General features: G+C 39.7%; 1 protein-coding gene across 1 annotated transcript in view; it reads left to right on the forward strand.

Annotated features, from left to right (window-relative positions):
• The first annotated feature begins 8,855 nt into the window (after window positions 1–8,855).
• Window positions 8,856–23,832, forward strand: part of LRPPRC (leucine rich pentatricopeptide repeat containing) — a 106,549-nt gene continuing 91,572 nt past the window's right edge. The window contains exons 1-2 of the mRNA XM_029231905.1: window positions 8,856–9,029; window positions 23,049–23,248. Coding sequence (XP_029087738.1) covers window positions 8,881–9,029; window positions 23,049–23,248 — 349 coding nt within the window. The 5' untranslated portion in view covers window positions 8,856–8,880. The remainder of the gene's footprint in view (window positions 9,030–23,048; window positions 23,249–23,832) is intronic.

The following is a 23,832-nucleotide window of genomic DNA, read 5'->3' on the forward strand; positions in this document are numbered from 1 at the left end:
AAAGCAGTTATACTCCAATAAAGATGTTAAAGGAAAAAAGAAAAAAAAAAGTCAAAGAGGAAAGAGCTTGCTGGAAACTTTCTCCAAAGGAAAATCTTTCAAGAACCACTCTCAGCTGCAGGAAGGGAACGTTCCCATACCAATTTGATCAGCAAAATGAATGGGGGCTTTGAGCAGTGCAGATCAACAAAAGAGTATCTGGTGTGACTGAAGGAAGGAACTCTCTGGTTAAATATCTAAAACTGCAAATGGGTAGGAACTGATTAAATGTAACGTCAATCTCACGAAATCAGTCCTAAATGAATCTAAAATTCACACGTCACAGGTTTCTAAAGTCAATTTAGCGCTTACAAATCTGGTCGACAAATAACTTTCCGATGCCCTGCACCAGGTGCTACAAGCAAGGGGAGAAGTAAAACTGGACCTGAGTTCTCAATTTCTCATCCAGTTGAGAAGGCCAGACTAACAGAATGAAAGGGGCATAATTAAATGCCAAATTGTGCAATACTAATTTTAAGTTGAATATAAATTCAGAAATGAGAGAAATCAGTGTTGGTTGGGGTGGAAGAGTTCCTGGGAGGCAGAGTAGCAAAAGACCCCCAATGAACGAAGACATATTCTTCTACGGGCCTGCCTGCAATTGTCACCATCACTGCTGTGCCTTTGCATTGTGGTTATTATTTTAAAACAGTGTAGGATAGTGGTTAGATACACACTGGCTTTGGAACCCGCCTGCCTGGGTTTCAAACCTGGCTCAATCACTTATTAGCTGTGTGATCTGGAGCAAATTAGCCTTTCTGTGCCTCAGTTTTCTCATTTATAAAATGTAGTTACTAACAGATCCCACCTTATAGAACCATTCGGAACATTAAATTAGTTAACGTATGTAATTCACTCAATGAGTTTATAATTTGGTGTGCATCAGAATCACCTGGGGAGTTATGTAAAATATGGGGTCTGTAGAAGTTAAAGAAACTAAGCTCCCTAGTGCAGCTAATTACATTTGGGGAGATGGTGGTAGAATATAGCGTAGAGACTTTTTTCTTTTTTTTTTTTTGCGGTAACGCGGGCCTCTCACTGTTGTGGCATCTCCCATTGCGGACCACAGGCTCCGGACGCGCAGGCTCAGCTGCCATGGCTCACGGGCCCAGCCGCTCCGTGGAATGTGGGATCTTCCCGGACCAGGGCACGAACCTGCATCCCCTGCATCGGCAGGCGGACTCCCAACCACTGCGCCACCAGGGAAGCCCCAAGACTTTTTTCTTTGAGTGTCTTATTTCCAAGCCACTTGGTCAGCAGACCATTTCACCTTTGTTCTAGGGTGTTTCTCCTCAACCTCCTTGCACAATTTTGCTTTGGAATATTTTTGGTGTGTTAGTTTCAATTTGGAGTATATCTGATTTTTTTAAAAATTCATTTATTCTTGACTTGTTCCCTTTTGTTGAAACTTTGGAGTATAGCTTGGTTATATTTTAATCTTTCAACATTTTCAGTGTGTTATCTTTTTTAATGTAATGAAGTTATAATCAACAAAATGATAAACCAATGAGAACACAGAGAATGAATTAAAACAGTAAAAATAATTTAAAAAATCAACTTACTGATGTTTAGAGGAAGCATGCTGTTAAAGAATTAAACCTAAAACTATGGAGAATAATGGTACTACCCAAAGTCAGTATGTATTAAGTTGGGCCTTTCTCTAGTGCAACAGCAAAAGCTCTCTGAAACCAGCTTAAGTACAAAGGTGATTTATTGGCTCATGTACCTGGTAATTAAGTCCAGGGGTAAATCCGGCTTCAAGCACAACTGGATACGGAAACACCAATAAAGTCATAAGCCTTCTCTCCAGACCTTGGCTCTGCTTCTCTGTGTTGTTCTCATTCTCTCCTACTACATACAGGTGTCTTGGTGGGGCAGGGAGAATGCCACCAGCAATTACTGATTCACGTTTTCATGGCTGATAACTCTACAATAAGGTGTCTTTCCTACCAGCTGCAGTTAAAAATTCAATGAATTATGCCATTTGCTTTATTTTGGGTCCCTATTACTCTAGCCAAAAGGATGGGATTCTCTCATAGCCTGGCTCATGTGCTGATCCCCTGACCACTAGTGGGGTGTAATATTGGAAATTAGAAGAAGTATGAATGTAGGGGAAACATTGTGGAACAATGACAAAAAAATGCTGACAGTCTCCTTCTAACATGCAGCGATAAACACGTATCTTTCTTGCCATATATAATTCAAAAAAGTGCTTTAATCTAATATAATTCAACTGTCCCACACTCAACGAAAACACACCACTCACTTTCCAGTGGGAGACAACCCCAAGACACACATTGGTTCTACATCCTGCTTGCTGTGCCACATTTGCAGGTGATTTGCATTCCTCCCAGTCAGGCCTGGAAAGCAAGATGGGCAGCCAAGAACAGTAGCCATATCAATGTCTTTGCAACTTAATGCAATGAAAAATCCATATATTCTTTACTAAGCACAAGTAAAGTCTATTAGTTTCCCTCTCCAGCTTAAACTGAAATTATCAGAAGGTAAATTGCATAAAAGTATCCAACTTGTAAAAGAAATTACTTTCCAACCCTTGGAGAGACACAAGCTAAAACAAAATTTCGTATTACCTATTGCTCTTAGAAAATTAAATATATTTTCTAGTTCCTTAAAAACAACAACAAAAACTTCAGTTAAACAGGAAATTTAAAAGACCCATGTCACATTTTAGGAATTAACAATGACTGTTAATAAAGACTTCCTAAAGTTTATGTTCAGCTATTACAAGGATGATAACTGCTTTCTGTCTTGAAGGGATTCAGTTGTATAGTACATTGAAATGCCAATTACGTTTGACTACTATTCTATATTGATTTATCCGGATACTATCCGCCCTGTGGGAAACACATAAACTTTCAGCCTTCACACATGGTAACACTGGGAAAATATCAGCAATAACCCCTTGTTGCCAATGCTGGTTACTTTCTTACAGTAAATGACCCTGCACCTGTCTTCCTGGTTTGTGCACTTACGAAAGAATTATTGTTTGATGGAAGTGTTGCTGAAGGGTGTAACAATGACAAATTGGACCTCCACTTATAATGAGAATCTCGGGGCTGTCTGCAAATAAAGGTCTGAGCAGAATATTTTTTGAATAATTGGGAATTACATACATGTATAAATTTGGATATGATAAACGTAGTCACAGATGGAAGAAGCCCTTGATTCATCAGACAAGTTGCCTTAAGAAAAAATACAATCATAACTAAACATTAAATCTGCTGCTTAAAATATGTTAAGGCTTTTAAGCAAACGAGGCTTTTAAACTCAAGGCAATCACTTGGTTCTTTGCTCACAGTAGTTTGGATGTTATTTGTGTGAAAATTGGAGGAGACTCCAAAAAGGCCAACAAACAATTATGAATGATCAGCTCTAGTTTTTGATTCTTTGCGATTCCTCATAAATTATATGAGGCCAAGAAAAGGTGAATTTGACCTAAGTGAGATTAATGTCCACCGCCTTGTAAATTTCCCATTCAGGGCGTTGAGTACCGTACTTTCAGCTAAGAATTTTGAAGTTAAATCTTTTTTTTTTTTTAAACTTTGGTCTTAAATGAAAATCTTTGTCTTAGATTGTATTAGCTACAATCTCAGATATTTCATGTTTTATGTAAAATGACTTAGCAACAACAGCAACTTTTAATGTGTGAGCAACTATTTGCTGGAGAAGTCAATCAACCATGTTGTTCCCATGAACACGTCTCCAGTTCGAAGAGGTACAGTCTGATACATTTATCTGCCTGTTTCTGTTTACCCTGCACTTATATTGACATGACTGAGTACAGTGTTTTTCAAACTCCAAGTCATGCTGTATTAATGAATAGTGAAATCAAAATACAACCAGCATTTAAGATCTTTTTCTTTATGAACACTTAAAACCATATATAAAGTAGAGAGAATAGTAAAATGAACTCCTATACACCCACCCAGATTTTAAAAATAGGAAGATATTCACACTTGCTTCTTATGTCCTTTTGTTCTAACTTTTATTCCTTGGGGAGGTTTCTTCAAGAAAATTCCACACAGCATGTTAATTTACTTCTACATATGCCAGCATGTATCTCTAAAAATATACAAGTATTTTCTTACACAGCAACAGAGCCCATTATTACACTAAAAAAGCAATAATTCTTGTATTGTGCATTATACTCGTGTCTAAAAAAGTCTTCTTTAGCTGGTTTGTTTGAATTAGGATCAATCAGCATTTTAAAAAATGAAATAGAAAGTAGATAAGTAAATATCTAATGGCATCACACGCAGCAAGGCTCATTACTGTTTTATAAAATTTTTTGGTATGTGTGTATTTGTGTCACTTATAAAATGTATTTTCTTACCATTGGTCATAGCCACGGAAGCGTGAACACCACTGGTTTAGAGATCCTCTCCTTTACTCGATAGGCTCTGGGCAAACTTCTGTGTCCAAAAACACTTTCTGCAGTTTAAGAAGGGATGTATATACAGAAAGGAGAGCTCTGTATCTTTACTTTTACTGTTCCCTCTGACTAGAAGTCCTCTCGCCATGATGTCTACTACTTAACATCTTCCCCAGCCTACGAGGGCTGAAATATCATTCCCACTATGAAACCTTCTTCTGTTCTCCTGCCTGGCTATCATTTGGCTTGTCTCTAATTCATTCTACTCATCACACTGCCTAATGTGATGGTTATCTATATACAATATGTGTTTTATCCTCTCCTATAAATTAAGCTCATCAAATGTAGTATGAATAATTTCTTTGCCCTGAGATGTAACTTGCCCCGTGCTTTGCTTACACTAAGCATTTAACAACTGGAAAACTAAGTTAGGAATTTGGGACACTGGCCATAGATTATTAGGCAGTAAAGATGTTGGGGTCAAAAACTGGACCCCAGGGAGAGACTGGAGAAGAACCCAAATTCATGAGGTTTAGACTTGATTATGAAAAGCAACAACAATATTGATAGTAGTAACATTATTTTTCACAGTTTCCTATGCGCCTGTAAGTACGTCACTAATATTCCCAAATAATCCTGGGAGGAAAGGGTAGATATCACCAGTTTTACACATTAAAAAAAAAAAAAGCAGTTAAGTACTTCTGCAAAGTCTGGCTTCTAAACTGTTAAAATTCTGTTCAGAGGCTATTCTATTTACTGGGATGGGGACCCCTAATTTTCTAACCAACAGTTGAATGCATTTCATAGTTCAGAATAACTTGAGGGAGAAACCAAGGATGCTCAACCAGGGCTTCTCTTCCACTTTGTCACATCTTCTGGAGACTAAAGAAATCTGAGAACAACTTGGTTAAGTCTGAACTGAAAACCAGGCAAAACCACTCTTTCTCTCTTACACACACACAGCACATACCTTGCATGTGTTAACAGCTAGTCATCCTTCAGACCTCAACTTAAAGATCCCTTCCCTGGAAACCTTTTTTGATTCCCAGGTGAGGCATACTCGCTCAAGGAAACATGTCTCTTTCCTTCAGAACCCCTGTTTCAGTGTTTAATTCATTTAGTGTGATTATTTTATTAATATCTGCCTTGTCCCTTAGAATGTAACTTCCATAACAGTAAGGACCATGCCTGCTTTTGCCCATCATGTTTTTTTCTACACTTAACTTGCTGCCTGGCAGAACTTAGGGGTTTAATAGTGAATACATTTATGATTGAATAAATGAATGCCTAGACAAATTTCATCAGTATTGCCTCATACTTCAAGAGGAAGCCTGGTACAAGAACAGAGAGAATCTTGGTTGGGGATTAAGGGTTTCAGAGCTAGAAGCAAGTAGAAAAGAATATGCATTCATTCTCACTACTGCCTCTACCAGCCTCATTGATTCTGCAACCACATGCCTTGTCCTTCCTTCTGTGACATTGGTTGGACTGTCTGGATTCTTACCTAAAGTCAATCCCTTCACTTTTGTACTGGATCCCATCCCGTCTTGCATATTCAATGTACTCTTTCTCCGTCTTATGCTGCATTATCAATTTTTCACCCCTTACTGCAGCACTGTCCAGTAGAATTTTCTATGATGATGAAAATGTTCTCTGTGCTGTCCAATACGGTAGCTACTAGCTATATGTGGTTGAATGTGGTTAATTACTAAGGAACTGAATTTTAAAATTTATTTAAATTTAAATCTCCACTTCCCCTTCCTTCATGTACTCTTAAACTTGCTTCGCTCAATCATTTAGCTCAGCATGTCACCAAAATGGCTCTTCTAAGCATCACCAGGGACCCCTGGGTTGAGAAATCCTATGGTCAATGTTGAGTGCTCATTTTACCAGAACAGCAGCATTTTACATGGTTGATAATTCTCATGGTTGAAAGATTTCTCTCTGTTATTTGTGAACTCACTACTCTCTCTTGGTTCTCCCCCTACCTCTCTGGCTATTCTTTCTCAGTTTCTTGTGCTGGATTTTCATCTTCGCATCCTCTAAATACTGAAGTGTCATAAATCTCAGTCCTTCGACCTCATCTTTTGTCTATCCATATTTTCCTCCTAGGTGCTTTCGTCCATTTCTCATCCATTTCTATGGCTTCAAATAATAGATACAGACTATAAACTCCCAAGTGTATCTCTAGCTCTGAACTCCAGACTTGTATATCATACAGCCAACCCCCTACTCAAACTTGACATTTGGATGTCTAACAGGCACTTCAAGTTTAATATTCCAGATTACTTTTGATTTCACCTTTTAAATCTGCTTTTCCCTCAGTCTTTCTCTTCTTAATCAGTGCCATCTCTATCTTTCTAATTGCTCACGTCAAAAATTTTGGAGTCATTTTTGACTTACATCCCATAGCGAATCCATCAGTAAATCCTCTTGGTTCTATTTAAATAGAGTGAGGATCTGACCCTTTTTCATTCTCTCACCTGCCACCCCCCTTGTCCAAGCCACTACCATCTGTACTCTGGATTATTGCAAAAGCCTCCTCACTGGTCTCCCTACTTTTATTTATCCTATTCCCTTAAAATCACCTTTTCAAACAGCAGCCAGTGTAATCCTTTAAAAATGCAAATGGATTCATATCACAACATACTAAACTTTCCAGTGGTTTCCCATCTCATTCTGAATAAAAATCAAAGCCCTTACTACAACACTCTGCATGATGAGGCCCAACGCCCATGGTCCCCGCCACCCCATTTGCTCTTTCTTCTCATCCACACAGTCCTCATTGTTCTCCGAGGGGGTTAGGTATACCATCCTCAATTCTTTTCCCCTTATTTATTTTACATCACAGTTCTTATCTGTCTTCCCAAACTAAACTTTGGAGCCAATCGAATCAAAATCCAGACTTGGTCTCTTTTGTTCTCTGCTGTATCCGCATCTCAAATAGTGCCTGGCACTATTTGAGAACACTAGTTATGTGTTCAATAAATCAGTGTTGAATGAGTGAATAAATAAATTATATCCTAGTGCCTAGTAGTATAACCCAGAGTAAATCATTTAACCTTTTTTTGGATCTCATTTTTCTCATCTCTCAAAGGAGAAATGAGCTGGATAACCTCCAAACACATTTATTCAGTAATTATTTAATGCAACCTACCGTGTGCTTGGCACTGGGTAGGTGCTTCCGCTACAGGAAAAGGTCGCACGGTTCCTGCTTTCAAGGAGCTCCTTGTCCGGCTTCCGGAAAAAACTTCTGAGCTTTCACCTGGGAATGCTTAGAATACAGCTAGGTGAAGAGGGCGCTGGAGAGTTGTCTGTACTTGAAGCCTGTTCTCGGCTTCCCACATAACTCCGATTGCCCCAACAGACACTGAACCGGCAAAACTTTGCTGAGAAATCTGCTCTGAATTGTGTTTGAAAATACATACATAACTTGACTATCAATTAGTGTTTTTACAAACTGAGATGGCATATTACAGTAGTTTTAAAAGTTATGTTTATGAATCGAAACCTTTGGGTAACTTGGAACCCAAATTTACATATATAATATGCAAAAAATCTTTTAAGTTGATTTACATGCACAGGGTACCCTTCCAGGTCGTAAGGCTGGGGGCCTCCTATTTTATCCCCAGACTTGGCTCAGGACTTTTTTTTTTCAGGACTCTTAATTATACTGTTATCTTGCCGGTGCATTTACTGAAGGAATGGGTGGGGTGGGAGTTGGGGAATATAATGCGTTCACCGCCAGCTTTAAAACTATACGACCTTCGTTATAATCCATCCATTTCATAAAGCAAGGCACTGCTCATGGACTTAAAAGTTGTACCTCCGTATACCTTTACACTGTCCCCTAGCCCCAAGCACACAAATCACATCACATTTAACCTTGGAGGCCCCTAGCACAGTGCAAAGGTCCTTAACGTTCTTCCTGTCCCACACTTCTGACTATAGTACGTTCCTCTCAGTAGGCGCGGCATCTTCGGCTTGGAGCGGGAACCGCGTAACGTTGGCTACAACTCCCGCACTCTGCAGAGAAACGTCCCAACTTCGGGTTCTTCACAGTCGGCTCTTCTCGAGAGTTCCCGGGTGTTCTCGCTAGTTGGCCCCCCGCAAGCCCTTGCGCGAACCTGGGAGGAGTCGACCTCTTCCGACTCTACCAACTGAAAAGTGAAGGGGTGGAGAGACATAACATGCTGACGTGAAGGAAAGAGAACGGAAAGAGACGCTCCGTGGAATGATATATCAAGCTACCTTGTAATGCACATATCTCGTGGGGATCATATGTCCTGGGAGAAACAGGTTTTTCAATCTTCCAAGTTATAACAACACGTGCCTCCCCCTACGTCTGGCGCGCCCGGCCTTTGGTCTCTCCCGCGCCGGACGACCCCGTGGTCACGTGCTCCCCCATCTTTGCCCAGCGTGCAGCCTACGGTGGGGACGGCGGAGCCATGGCGGCCCTGCTGAGACCGGCCCGCTGGCTCCTCCGCGCCGGGGCGGCCGCGCACCTCCCGCTCTCCCTGCGCCTTCTAGCGGGTGGCCCGAGCCGGCCGCACGCCGCCTTCTGTCCGCACGCCGCTCGCGCCGGGCGCGTCGCCGGGTGAGTGCCCGGCCGCTTTCTCAGCCCGCCTGCAGCGCGGCAGTTCCTCGGGGTAGTGGACGTGGGCGAGGGCCGGGTCCCACTTGTGCTCTTTCTACACCCTCCTCGCTGTTCCAGGGCCAGGCGTCCTCGGGCCTCGTATCACGCTCCTTACCGGGGGGTTTAGGGTGACAGGGTTGGTCGCCTTCAGAAGGTTACGGCCGCGGGCGTGGCTTGCTTCCGTCATGGATCCTGCCATCGCCTCCTCGGACTCGGTCATCCTGCCCTCTGGTTACGGACGTCCTAAGAAGCTGAGAGGAGCTTTGAAGGCTGCTGCTGGGGGTCAGGTGTTACTCTTCTATGATTGACCGGCTCGGGTGTTGTCCCACGTGCAAGCGTTATTGGTGCTTAGTAACCATCTACGATTTAGGTTTCGAGAGCTTTCTTTTTGGAGGGAGGATAGGTTGGGAATTGTGGGTGAGCTAGGGGTAGTTTAGAGGTGGAAGTTTAATTATCATCAGTGTGGGCTTTTGCCTCCGTTTTTTTCAGTGGAGTTTACCTTAGTATTTACGAAGATGTGCAGCGGGTTGGGAGTCGGGACAGTAGACTCTGTAAATGTCAGTGAATGGATCAGTGGACACATTCTAGGCACTCTGTGGGAACTGGGGGTGCAAAGGCAAATTAAGTTCTCAGTGGGTGTCAAATGTGTGAATAAATGCTCTCATGGATTGAGGTTTATCGGGGTAAGTTTGGTATAGACTTTGCCAGGGAGAGGATAAGGAAGCTTGATGAAGGTGTTAATTTGAGTAGTATTTTTTTTTCTTACATCTTTATTGGAGTATAATTGCTCTACAATGGTGTGTCAGTTTCTGCTTTGTAACAAAGTGAATGAGCCATACACACACACATGTTCCCATATCTCTTCCCTCTTGCATGTCCCTCCCTCCCACCCTCCCTATCCCACCCTCCCTATCCCACCCCTCTAGGTGGTCACAAAGCACCGAGCTGATCTCCCTGTGCTATGCGGCTGCTTCCCACTAGCTATCTATTTTACGTTTGAGTAGTATTCTGATCGCCCGAGAAGGGTAGATGGGCACTGAGGTTTTAGAGTTGAAGAAAAACTGATTTTGAAAGACGAGTGTTTATAAATAGAGGTACTTTGGGAGACAGCATAAGGACTAAGAGCAGAGGATCTGGAATAGGCCAGGGCTGGACTGCGGGCTTCTCTATTTGCATTATGCCACTGGACAAGTTACGTAACGTTGACAGGCCTCAGTTTCTTTAGTTATAAGGTGGGAGTAGTAATAGTGTTGGTGACATTGCATGAGGTTATCTATATAAATCTCTTAACATAGGGCCTGGTTCCTCGTAAATGCTGTATTAGTTACTATAATAGTAACAGTAATAGCTGTGATTGTGTGGATTTTTTGTGGTCCTTGGAAACCTACTTTATGTGTAGAATTACATGGAGGAAATGTTTTATGACTTCTTAGCAACTTAGTTATACATCTTTGGAATGTAGTCTGCTTATGACTTGGAGCCCACCTGAATTTTCTCATTAGGCCTGAACAGTTAACCTTTAGAAGTTGTGCCTCTGCTTTCACAGATCTACACTTCTTGGCTTTCAGAGATGTTCTTTTGAGAAAGTTGTGCCAATTATTTATATTTTTCTAGTCCTTAACATCCCTGTGAGGCCAGGGGAGGGTCGATGTTACAGTTCATCTTCGCTGTTGCGTTTGAGGAAAACAGTAGGGGGAACACAGTCTAGTAGAGAGGGTGTTGGTCTGCTCATCAGACCTGGATTCCATTTACTTGCTGCATAACCTTACCTAACCTTTTTGATCCTCAGTTCATTGTCTGTGAAGTAGAGGTAACAAGGCCTTTCCCTCTTCTTTTAAAGCTCATTTCTTGTCATTCAGGACTCAACTTAAATGCTATCTCTTCAGGGAGGCCTAACCTCAACACTCAGTGCAAACCCTATTTTAGTTGTATCCCGGCGTGTCTCACTTGTCTGATATTTATCTGCCCGCTGCTTGTTTCCTTAGAACTTAGTCTTGTTCACCATTGTGTGCTCAGCTCATAGCAGGCAGTAAAGAAGTGTTTGTTTTCTTGTTCTCCTGGACTCTGAACATTTTCTATACAGTTTCCTACCCACAGCCTGTAAGCATGCTCACATCTTTCCCACCTGAAAAACAAAACCTTTCCTGAAACTGGACTTAACTCCACATGCTCCCCAGTCTCTTCCTGTCTGTACTCCTGTCTCCTTCATTTCTTCACTTCGAATTCGCTCTTTGACCCACTGCAGCCACAACACTGGGAATAGCCATCGTTGTTTTATTTATTAACTTTTTATTATGTATTTTTAAATTTTAGAACTTATGTGCCTTCAGGAACAATTGCAAAATATTGGGGGGGGAAAGCAATAAACTAAAAATCACTCTTAATTCTATCACTCACAGAGAGCCATTGAGATGTGTGTATATATATATATATATATATATATATATATATATATACAGAGAGAGAGAGAGGGTGCTTTTAAAATTAGGCATGTGTGAGATGTAAGTTTATTTCATTTAATTTTTTTAAGGGACTTCTTAATAACCAGATCCACTCTTGGTTTTTTTATATAAATTTTTTTTATTTTTGGCTGCGTTGGGTCATTGTTGCTGTGCGCAGGCTTTCTCTGGTTGCGGCGAGTGGGGGCTACTCTTCGTCACAGTGTGCGGGCTTCTCATTGCAGTGGTTTCTCTTGTTGCGGAGCACAGGCTCTAGGTGCGCGGGCTTCAGTAGTTGTGGCACGCGGACTCAGTAGCTGTGGCTCGTGAGTTCTAGAGGGCAGGCTCAATAGTTGTGGCACACGGGCTTAGTTGCTCCGCGGCATGTGGGATCTTCCCGGACCAGGGCTCCAACCTGTGCCCCCTGCATTGGCAGGCAGATTCTTAATCACTGCGCCACCAGGGAAGCCCCCAGATCCACTCTTAAGGCCTTGACCTCTGGCATTACTGTCTCCCATTTCCCCCTTAATGAAACCCTTTTATTGGCATTGAAGATGACACCACTCTTTCTTGATTTTATTCTCTTTAGAATTTTTCTCATTTTTTGCATCCTTTTTCCTCTGTTCATCTCTTAAATGCTGATATCTTTGCGGGGTGGCGGTGGTTGTCCTTAGTCCTTTTGTTTTCTCATTTTTTTTCATTCCCTTTGGGCGACCTCTTCCATTTTTAGGGCATCAGCTGATACCTGCCTATTTGATGATGGCAATATTTTTCCTCCTGGAGGTGCCTGCCTGCTACTAGGCACCTCCACTGGTTGACCTATAGGTACTTCAAACCCATACATCTCAAACTGTTGCTGTACACCAGAAACTAACACAACATTGTAACTCAACTATACTTCAATTTTTTTTTTTTTTTTTTTTTTTTTTTGTGGTACGCGGGCCTCTCACTGTTGTGGCCTCTCCCGTTGTGGAGCACAGGCTCCGGACGCGCAGGCTCAGTGGCCATGGCTCACGGACCCAGCCACTCCGCAGCATGTGGGATCTTCCCGGACCGGGGCACGAACCCGTGTCACCTGCATCGGCAGGCGGACTCTCAACCACTGCGCCACCAGGGAAGCCCTATACTTCAATTTTAAAAATTTTAAAAAAAAAAGAAAATATCAAACTGGATTCATCTTTCCTCCCAAATCTGTTCCTCGTGCGTCCCCTGTTTTAGTGAATGTTGCTATTTCTGTCAGCTTTATAGAGATTTTTCATTCATATTTCTTTGACACTTCCCTGTTCCCATCCTCCCTCCTATGTATTGATTGCACAAATGATTAAGTTCTGTTAGAGCTACTTCATCTGGAATGATTTCCCTCTTCTTCCAACCTCCACTTTATTCTGTAGTTTCCCTGGTAATTTGATCTTGTCATTTTCCTACTTAAGAATTAGACACTGTGGTGGCTCCCATTTGTTCCAGGATAAGGTGCTTCATGATCTGGAGATGCCTCTGGAGCCTCACTTCTTGTGAGTTCATTCCCATGGTGTCCTCTGTACTAGCCATCTCCAACTCTACTTCAGAGTCCTCCACAGCAGGGCTTCTGAAACCGTAATGAGCATAAGAATTCCCTGGGGATCCTCTGAAAAATGTGGATTCTTACTTTGTAGGTATAGGTAGGGGACTGAGATTCCGCATTTTTAACAAGCCCTCAGATGATAAAGGTGCTGCTGGTCTGTGAACCAGCAAGGCTTTGATGGAGCATGTTGCACATCTCTTTACCTTTGACTGTGATGTTCATTGTTGGGTTGTGTCTCCTTTTCTCTGTTTAATCTCTGTTGCTGGCTTCTCCCTTTGACCACTCCCTTCTTGTGCTTTCTCTCAGATCCGGAATCACTAAAGCGCCCATTAACACTATTGCATGTGTACCCACCAGCACTCCAGACCTGGTTGAAGGTTCCTTGAAGGCAGGGACTTTGTGTTACTCTTTTTGCCTCCCCTGGTTTCTGACTTTGTGGCACATACTAGATGTCAGATATTTGTTGAGTAAATCAATGAAAATCTTAGACATTGAGGAAGGAATATTTGTGGGATGCAAAGGAGTTTGAAGGGGTACTTAACCCATTCATGTAGTGCAGTGGATCTCCACAAATTCACCCTGATCTTGATTTCCAGGAATGTCTGAGAAGGACAGATGAGTATTATTGAGTGAAATTATTAGAATTTATTAATACTTAGGAGGAAAGGTAAACTTTGAGCTAAATCAGTTTGGAAGCGGATCTGGATTGATGATTATCTTAAAGGTGAAGAGCACATATTGCCCTATGACAGAATGATGTGACTTCTAAAACTGAAAGGAGAGAAAACTTTTCCTTGTTTACCTCTCATTAAAAAAACGTTCTCAGCACATCTTAAAAGTCTGTCTGGGTCCTTTGGAGTTGCGATTCAGCCTCTGCTCCCTGTGGGTTTAAGTTTATCAATTACAGAGGACTGTGATAGGCACGTGTACAACATGTTATGTATGTGCTATCCATAGAGAGGAATATAATACTGTGGCATTTCAGAGAGAAGAAGGAAAGAAACATTTGTTTTGTGGTAGGGGATTGCTCAAGTTTAAGAGACCATGTGGTAATGAGTAGTCAGAATGTTCCAGGGGAAGAAAGAGGAGGAAGAAACTTGGAGGCCATACTTTTATCCTGTGTGTCTACGTGGGGTGGGATGTAGTGGAAGTTGATACTGCAAAAGCCAATCAATTTCTTTTTTTAAAAAGATAATTTATTTTTGGCTGCGTTGGGTCTTTGTTGCTGCACGCGGGCTTTCTCTAGTTGCAGCGAGCAGTGGCTACTCTTGGTTGCGGGTGCGCGGGCTTCTCATTGCGGTGGCTTCTCTTGTTGTGGAGCACAGGCTGTAGGCACGCGGGCTTCAGGAGTTGTGGCACACAGGCTTAGTTGCTCCACGGCATGTGGGATCTTCCCAGACCAGGGCTCGACCCCGTGTCCCCTGCATTGGTAGGCGGATTCTTAACCACTACACCACCAGGGAAGTCCCCAATCAATTTCTTAAAGCTACCAGCGTTGATTAGAAAGTTGGTTGGAAGCTGTTGGAGGCTTTTGAGAAGTACAGGTCTTGACAAAGTTTACAAAGACCCTAGGAGAAATAGGGACTGGGGATAGATAGACCAGTGAGGAACAACATTGATACATACTGCGGATTAGGCTTAATAGGGCCACAACTAGGTGGTGCAGAACTGAAGAAAAGATACTTCCTTTTCTGAAGGAAAGAGAACAGGAGCTTGGCGAGAATGTTAGAATTAGGAAGAATTGATTTGGAGATTAGGATAAATAATAGTACCTTTGGGGTAGATCTTTACCATTGTCAAACTGTGTTTGTATGAATTTATCACACACACATTTCATCTTCTGTGGGTTGATATTACAAGTTAGGAAACTGAGGTTTAGAAGGGTGAAGTAATTTATCCACGATCTCCAGTTGGGATTCAACTGCAGATGCTGTGATTCTCAGTTCCCAAGTGCTTTGAATATGTTGTGTTTTAGGTGCTAGAGGGATTACTTATGGACATAAAAACATTTTTTAAAAAAGGCAATACATAATACATTATAAATTGAGGAATTAGAGACTATCACAAGTAAGTAAGCACATGGTAAGATCTCAGAATGTAAACTCTGGAGGGCATCTCTAGAATAATCTAGTCTATCCCACTCTTGCTTTATATTGATAGACTCTACAGAGTATCTTGCTCCACATTACATCTAAGGTCCCAGCCTGGGTAACTGACTCTTGTTACTTCCTGTCATAGCTGAGACAAAGGAGACATCCCTTGGGACTGGAGGAGCCTGAGATGGAGGGGATATCTGGATAGGTGGAAAGGAATGGCATTGGTGTTTCAAGTCAGAAGACTGTTACCAACTGCAGAAGGGTTGCAGGTGACTTTTTTACTCTGAAGTTCTGTGACTTACCGTAGAGCATAAAGCAGTGTTTGGGGGACAGCTTAGCTGGGCAAGAGTTTTCGGAGAACTGAGGTCTTGGAAAATTCAGGGAGAATTTTTCAGGGAGAAGGTTCATTGTGACAGCTTTACAAAAGATTTTTTAAAAGATCCAACAGCAGATATTTATTGAGTACCTTCTATAATAAGAACTATTTATTGAGCGCTCTTTTGTTAGGAATCTTATTTTTTTATGTGATCTTTACAAGGTAGGTACTTTTTCTCACTTGAGGGAACTAATGCTTAAACCAAATACCTTTCCCAGAGTCACATACCAAGCATAGCTTGGATTTCAGTAGGCCTTTTAAAATAAGTCTTGTACTTTCTGCTAATACATTTTAAAAAGAAGAAATAATTTAGTTTATATTTATTATGCTTAATTTGCTGGGTCCTTTATGTATACTTTTCTCAGTGTTGCCCAGACCTTGGGCATTTGTGTACTGCCTTCACATTTTTTGCCAAATCTAGTACTACCTAAACTATTATTTATGTTTAGCATTTTTCTTTTCATTGGGTTTAGGTTTAAACTGACACTTTATAACTTAATTTTGTTTTAAGCAAGAATTCTAGGAAGATAAAGAGCTAGATGCAAGTTATTTTAAACTGTTTATTGAAGTAAATAAAACTACAGAAATAGAAAGTCTTTGTCTACATGCTATCTAAAACCATTTTCCTGGCAGAAGTGCAATATTTTGGGAAACACTGCATTATCTCAGTCTTTGTGATATTCCTGTGAGGTGAGTACTATTATCTCTGAGATTTTACAGGCTTAGAGAGAGTTGTGGTAACTTGGCCAAAGTTACATATCTTAGAAATGGCAGAGCCTGAAATCAGGACAGTCTGTTTGTTTGTTTGTTTTCCCTTCCAATGAGAATGTCTTGAATGGCCTAAATTTTGCATAATGGCTAACCGTTTATCCTTTTTTTTTTTTTCCATATAATTAGAGACTTTTGGCTTATAATTAGTGATAGTTCCCAGGAAACATGGCAACAGATATAAAAAGAATATGTTAGACATTTCTTATTGGAATCTAGGTTTCTATTGAGTCTGGTGTTAGCAAATTTGGAATACTAGACTTCTCAGTACAAGTTCTTCTGTTCTTAAGCTTCTTTCTTTTCTCCTTATAATATAGACTTTACAGTTAGGGGCCATGTTGGAAATTCTTAATTTTTTTTTAACACATAAAATATTCCTGTTAAATTTGACTCTAAACAAGAATTTTAAGGACCAAAATTAGGAGTAATTGCCAAAATTTCCCCTCCTTATCCCAATAACCATTTTACATTTTTACATTCAAGCCCACACTCTGAAAGCTGGTGTGTTTCCACTATGCCATGGAGCCTTCTGTTTTTGTCTCTAAGATTGTGCTTATCAAGTGTTATGAAAATGATACATAATACGTTAAGATGTATACAGAGGATTAATTAAGACTCTGTAGGGATCTTTTACATGAAATTTTCTCTATTACATGGAAGTGAGAATTAACAAATTGTACTGGCAAGACTTGTTGCCTGGAATTTGCAGTTAAATCAGGTGGGAGCCTTGGTGATTCTCATCTCCGCGCCCACCCTCTAAGCTTCAGTCTCTCACTTGGACTGCTGCAACAGCTTCCTAAATGGTATCTCTATTAAATTCTTGCTGCTGTCTAATTTTTGGTGCACCCTGCAGCTAGACTGATCTTTTCTAAACAGAAATAGATCATACCACAACCCCTGCTTACAAAACCTTCAGTAGGGTTATATACAGTTTTGTACTTGGAATGAAATCTGTATCTAGAATAAAATCCAGACTCCTTACCTTCACAATCCTCCATGATCTAGCCCAGCCTTCCTCTCCAGTCTCATACCATCTGTTGCTCACGCAGTTGGTCTACTGACTGTTCCACTTGGCCTAGAATACTCATCCTCTGATATCTGTATGGCTGCTGCTTTTAATCCTTAGTTAAAAATTTTGAGTGTCATCATCTTTGTACATTTAATCCAAAGTAGAACCCTACTGTTGTTTCATTGGAGTCATAGAACTTAACACAACTCGGGTTTTGTTTTTTAAGTTTAACTAATTGATTATCAGGTTTACTTACTAGATAAGTAGAAAGGCTGATCCTAGCACAGTGCTTTATACATAGAAGGTGCTTAATAAATCTTCTTTGAATCAATAAATGAAAGAATTTAGGTGTTGTGATAAAAGTAAAAAAAAACAGTTATAGGATCCTAAAGAGGCAGTGGCATGAGACGGTTTTGGGGGAGATTGATCTGGCAGTTGTATGAAGAAAAGCTGAAGCCTGAGAAACTAATATGAGTTTTGTTCCAAAAATCCATGTGTTCTGGATTGAACAAGGAACTCAGAAATAAAGAGGTATCTGAGGGCTCAACAGATGTGCTGTGAAGGATGAGAGGGATTGGGATTGAGCAATTATCCTAAGATTTTGAGCTTGAGGGAACAATGTAAAGGTGGTGTAGTCAGTAGCAGTGAAGAAATTTGAAAGGAATACCAACCACTTTTAGGAGGAGTCATTGCTTTTTGAATTTTTAGCATGTTAAAACTTAATTGGAGTCAGTACATACATAAAATGTATAAAATAATTATATACTGCAACCAAGTTGGGTTTATTCCAGGTGTGCAAGCCTGGTTCAAGGTTTGAATAGTCAGTTGATGTAATCAACCATATCAACAGACTAAATAAAGAAAACTCAAGTAGAATAGTTAAAATAAGGGATTGGTGAGAACATAAGAGAAATTTGGATACCTATTGCCTACAGAATAGTTCAGCAAAATATGCTGCTGTGAGAGCAGCATTGTGAAAATCAGTCTTGTATTTTATAAGCATGTCATAAAATCCAAATCCTGTCGTTATCAGCCACTGTAGACTTTCCCTTATCTCGTCTCACATTCCCTGCCTAGGTTTAATTTTTACCACTTTCCAGTGTAAACTGCCTGTTGCAGCCAGATTAGTTTCCTTGATGCCCTTCCGCCATGTTGAGCTTGTTTCAGGATGAAATTACCCACGTACAGGTACAGGTCCTGTCATTTAACTAGCTTTTACTGTGACTTTGGGCAAGTTACTTCACTTTTCTTATCTGTAAAGTCAAGATTATAGTCCTAATTTTCTATTACCTTGCATGTCTTAAATGCATAATAAACATTAGCTACTGACTATACCTATTCTATTGCTGTATCTTTAAACTCTGATAGCTCTAAATTGGCTCATAATAGCAGTGAAAAAGGAAGAAGAGAATAGGGAAGGGAGAGTTTTAAAAATGTATGTGATTAGTTTGGTGTATATTCAGAGTTTAAAAGGAATGAATAACAGTTCAATAAAAAGTTTACTTGAAAGAAATAAACACTGAGACTATCCAAAACATACAAAGAACTCTTAAAACTCAACAATGAGAAAACTTAATGACCTAGTTGAGAAATTAGCAGATCTGAACAGTTCACCAAAGAAATACTGAAGGCAAATAAGCATATGAAAAGATGCTCATATCATATGTCATTAGGGAATCGCAAATTAAAACAACAGTTAGATACCACTACATGCATGTTAGAATGGCTAAAACACCTATGGCATCTGTGGTGAGATGTGGAGCAATAGGAACTCTCATTTATTGCTAGTGGGAATGCAAAATGGTACAGTCATTTTGGAAGATAGTTTGACGGTTTCTTACAAAGATAAATAAACATAAGCTTACCATATGATCCAGCAGTCACACTCCTAGATATTTACCCAAATGAGTTGAAGATTTCTGTCCACACAAAAACCTGCACATACATGTTTACAGTAGCTTTATTCATAATTGCCCAAAATTGGAAGCAACTAGTATGTCCTTCAGTAGGTGAACTGATAAGCAAATTGTGGTACATCCATACAGTGGAATGTTATTCAGCACTAAAGAGAAATGAACTATCAAGCCATGAAAAGACACAGGGGAACCTTAAATGTGTATTGTTAGGTGAAAGAAGCCAATCTGAAAAAGATTACATCCTGTATGATTCAACTATATGACATTCTGGAAAAGGCGAAACAAGACAAGTAAAAAGTGGTTGCTAGGGGTTCAGGAGGAGGGGGAAGGGATGAGTAGGTGGAACACAGGGCATTTTGAGGGCAGTGAAATACTCTGTGGTTCTGTAATGCATGTCATGTATTTGTCAAAGCCCATAGATATGTACACGCAGAGCGTGAACATTTTTGTATACTATAGACGTTAGCTAATAAAAATGTATCAATATTGGTCATCATTTGTAACAAATGTACCACACTAATACAGAATGTTAATAGAGGAAATTAGGTGGAGGGGGAAGAGGGTCTAATACATGGGAACTCCGTACTTTCTGGACAGTTTTTCTGTAAACTTAAAAATGCCTTGAAAAAGTAAGGCATTGATTTTTAAAAGTGACAGGCTTAATAGGGGAGCCTATTAATTAGGGAACCCATGGAAGCCTGTTTATAATAATCTAATAATAATCTAGTCCTTGTACCTTTTTGAAATATGGACGCTCAACTATAAAATCATTATTTTTTTCACTAAAGAGTCAAAAAACACTAGCACCCATTATAAAAAACAACAAAACCTGAGAAAAATAACTTTTTAAATGCCAGATTTTGCCAGAGAAAATTCATGGGTAACCTGGAAGTTGGTTGTGAGTGCTGGAGTCTCAGGAGGGAACCTGAGAAATTTAACTCAAGAATGTAAAGGAGCCATTTATGATACTTGGGTGAAATGATAAAATAATTTTCCCTTATGTGTTTACATCACTTGGTCATCAGGTTTTGGAGGCAGTGCATTCCAGCTTGTTCAGGCCTGATGGTTAGGTTCCTGCCTTGCATGGACCCACCTTAACCCCTGCACTTGTTCTTTCCTTTCCTTTCTATCACAACATACCTATCGTTCTAGGCTGTGAACACACCCTTTTTCCTTCAGGGTGTGTTCAAGTGAATTTAAAAATAAATTCTGTGTCAAATAAGAAATGTAGAAAACGCTGCCATATGAGGAAGCACTGGAGAATCCTTTTTTTTTTTTTTGTGGTACGTGGGCCTCTCACTGTTGTGGCCTCTCCCATTGCGGAGCACAGGCTCCGGACGCGCAGGCTCAGCGGCCACAGCTCACGGGCCCAGCTGCTCTGCGGCATGTGGGATCTTCCTGGACCGGGGCACAAACCTGTGTCCCCTGCATCGGCAGGTGGACTCTCAACCACTGCGCCACCAGGGAAGCCCTGGAGAATCCTTTTGAAGAGTGAAGAATCCTCTGATTTAAATATGTAACTCTTTCCCTCCCCAGTTTATTTTATAGTAGATTCATATTTTGACTTAACTAATTAAAGCCAAACACCCGTGAAGGAGACTTAGCAGCATTAAAGATTTATTTTGTGAGAAAAATTAGCTTTAGAATGTTCAGCATGCAGTGCTGGTTTATTAATGTCTCTGTTTTCTGCCTGGATTTTATTTGTGTTTGTTTGATCTTACATTTTATTTTATTTTTTAATATTTATTTATTTATTTTGGCTGCACAGGGTCTTGGTTGTGGCATGTGGACTCTTAGTTGCGGCATGCATGCGGGATCTAGTTCCCTGACCAGGGATCGAACTCGGGCCCCCTGCATTGGGAGCGCAGTTTTACCCACTGGACTACCAGGGAGGTCCCTGATCTTACATTTTAAAACTGCATTTTAAACAGAGGTTTTATTTTTATGCCCCTTCACAGTTTATCAGATTTGGGTTGTGTAAAAAACATTGACAAATACACTTCACTACAATTTTGAAATCTCTTATGTTATTTAGCTTTCATTGTTGAACAATATTATTGCACACTCTCCTGAACCTGACACATTGTTCTGGGTGATTTAAAATAATATTTTGTGTTTGCCTGACTAACAAGGGCATAGGTTAGTAACAGCCAGACAAACAGCCAGAGAAAACTTTTGAAAATAAGGGATAAGTATATGTAGGCATGTATCTTCTGCGGTTTATAGGTAAAAATCTAGCATTTAATTAATTCAGTTCATTTAACTAACTTTAATCAACTAGCCATCTACAAGTGCTGATCATTAGGCTTCTTAACTAAACAAGATAAGACATTGTCTTGTTTAGTTACTATTTTGACTTTTTCCATTGTTTTCCAGTCTACTGATTTACATAGGTGGAATCATTGATGGCCAGAGTGGTTGTGATTTGTCCCAGGTCACAGTGGTAGAATTTCTAGTCGAGTATCAGTTACTGCCTCTGTGTTTTACATAACCTTGTTGTGAAACTACTGGTGTAGCTTTCTTTAATGTAACATCAGGTACTTAATCATTCAGTTTTGTGACTGGTTTTCCAGGTTAATAACATAAGATAGGAAGTCAACATTTTATTTTTAAACTCACTAGTATGTAAATATTTATTTTGGTAATTGTGGTAAAAAATGTGCACATGCTAGAAAAATGTGATTGTCATCCTAAACGCATTCTCAAATTAGCAAGTAGAGTGTTTTTACATTATAGTTAGTTACTATATACTTAGTATTATTTAGTTATACTTACTGGCTACTTCTGAAAAGTCTAAGATATTTGGGGGTAAAGATGTAAATCTCTGAGAATTAGATAATTTTGTGTGAGATTTGAATGCACAGAAAGAGTTTAAATTCAATTCAAAGATTTATGACAGGGTTTCCTTTACACATAAGGATTATTTCTAAGTTTGATGTTTGTAAATCAGGTAGAGCCTATTTCTACAGCGTAGAATACCTCTGATTTCACGTTTTGGAGCATTTGGTCTGCATGCTAGACCTGTTTTATTAAAATGTTGAATGGTTTAAAGGTTGTTTGCTTTTTGTAAACACACATGTACTAGTCTGACCTTAATTTTTTTTCCTTTTGACTTTCCCCAAATTAATGATGTTTAACAGCAGAAATCTAGTTTTATATTTGTTGGTTGCAGTTGTTAAAATGATTAGAAAAGTATACAGTTAGCATTTTGACGTATGAATTGAGAGTTGAAACATCAGTATAAAATGTTTCAGATTTATTTAGAAAGATGGGAAATTCTTTCATTGTTAATGATCCTTTAAAATGTATAATTTTAACTTGGAAATTGGTCTTCTTAATAATTCATAATAAGCAACACCTGGAAAGCATTTGAAGAATGCTTTAGAATTTTTCAGAATTTTAGATATATTTTAGATCTCCTGTCTCATTTGTAGAGGTGAGAAGAGCTTTGTAGCATAATCTTCATTTTCCTTCACTGACTTGGTTTTGGTTAAGGGAGATTTAAAAACACTTAAAACATACTGTATTATTGTCTTAGTTTGAGTTGATTCCATGTGAAAAGTTATCCAGACATTGTCAAACAGTTATTCAAGAGGTTAATTTGCATGCAATTTATGTGCATGTGACTTCATTTAAAGCAAAGGTCAAAACTTTCTTCCCTACCAATTTATACTTCTCTGTGCATTTTTGCTATTGTGCTATGAATTTAGGTATTTAGTAACTAATAAGAAAGCTTTGTATAAATTTTACTCACAAAGATGACCTATGTGGTTAGTAGTTGACATAGTTTATTTCTAATTGTCTTTCATTTTGTAGAGAGCTACTGAGCCAAGCCAGGCTGTATGCCATTGCTGCTGAAAAAAAGAATTATCTTCAAGAGGAGGCCACTTCTTCTCATAGAAGGAATACCAGTCAGTTTGATTGGGATCTAATGAGGCTAGATAATTCTGTCCGAAGAACTGGCCACATCCCTAAGACTCTTCTACAAAAAGTCTTTGATAACACCTGCCACTCAGGTATTTCAAGATTTTCTGTTCAAAAAGTTGAACTTAAGTACTGGTTTGGTGGTAAGCTCATTATAGAGCACATTACTTGATACTTCAAATTTTGTTATTTCTATTCATGATTTTATGTTATGATTGTGATCTGTTTTTCCAACTCATCAGAGCAAAGTTTTGAGTAAAACATTTTGTTTTGCGTGTTTATTTCAAAATCAGCAAATAAAAATGGTCTTTTCCCACAGTTTATGAAGGAATCACTTTGAGTGGTAAATTTTCTTGGAAGATATTAGTTTTTCTTATCTTCTATTGTATAGTGTCTGCTTTCCCTAAGATAATCACATATGACAAATTCCCAGAAAGACTGATAATCACTATTTCCCTTTCATTTTCACTTAGCTATTAAAATTTTTTTGAGTCACTTATGCAACTTTGATAATCTGATAGAAACTTGCCCTCAACACCCCCCCCCAAAAAAAAACCCTAACCACACATGCTCACACAAAAGCCCACGTGCAAGGCACACACGTAATTTTGTATATAGTTTGAGAGCATCCACCAGCTTCCCAAAGCCCATCCATGATTTCAGTCACATTAAGCTG

This window comes from Monodon monoceros, unplaced genomic scaffold, assembly GCF_005190385.1.
Source record: "Monodon monoceros isolate NGI ecotype Baffin Bay Population unplaced genomic scaffold, NGI_Narwhal_1 Super_Scaffold_19, whole genome shotgun sequence".
Taxonomy (NCBI): domain Eukaryota; kingdom Metazoa; phylum Chordata; class Mammalia; order Artiodactyla; family Monodontidae; genus Monodon; species Monodon monoceros.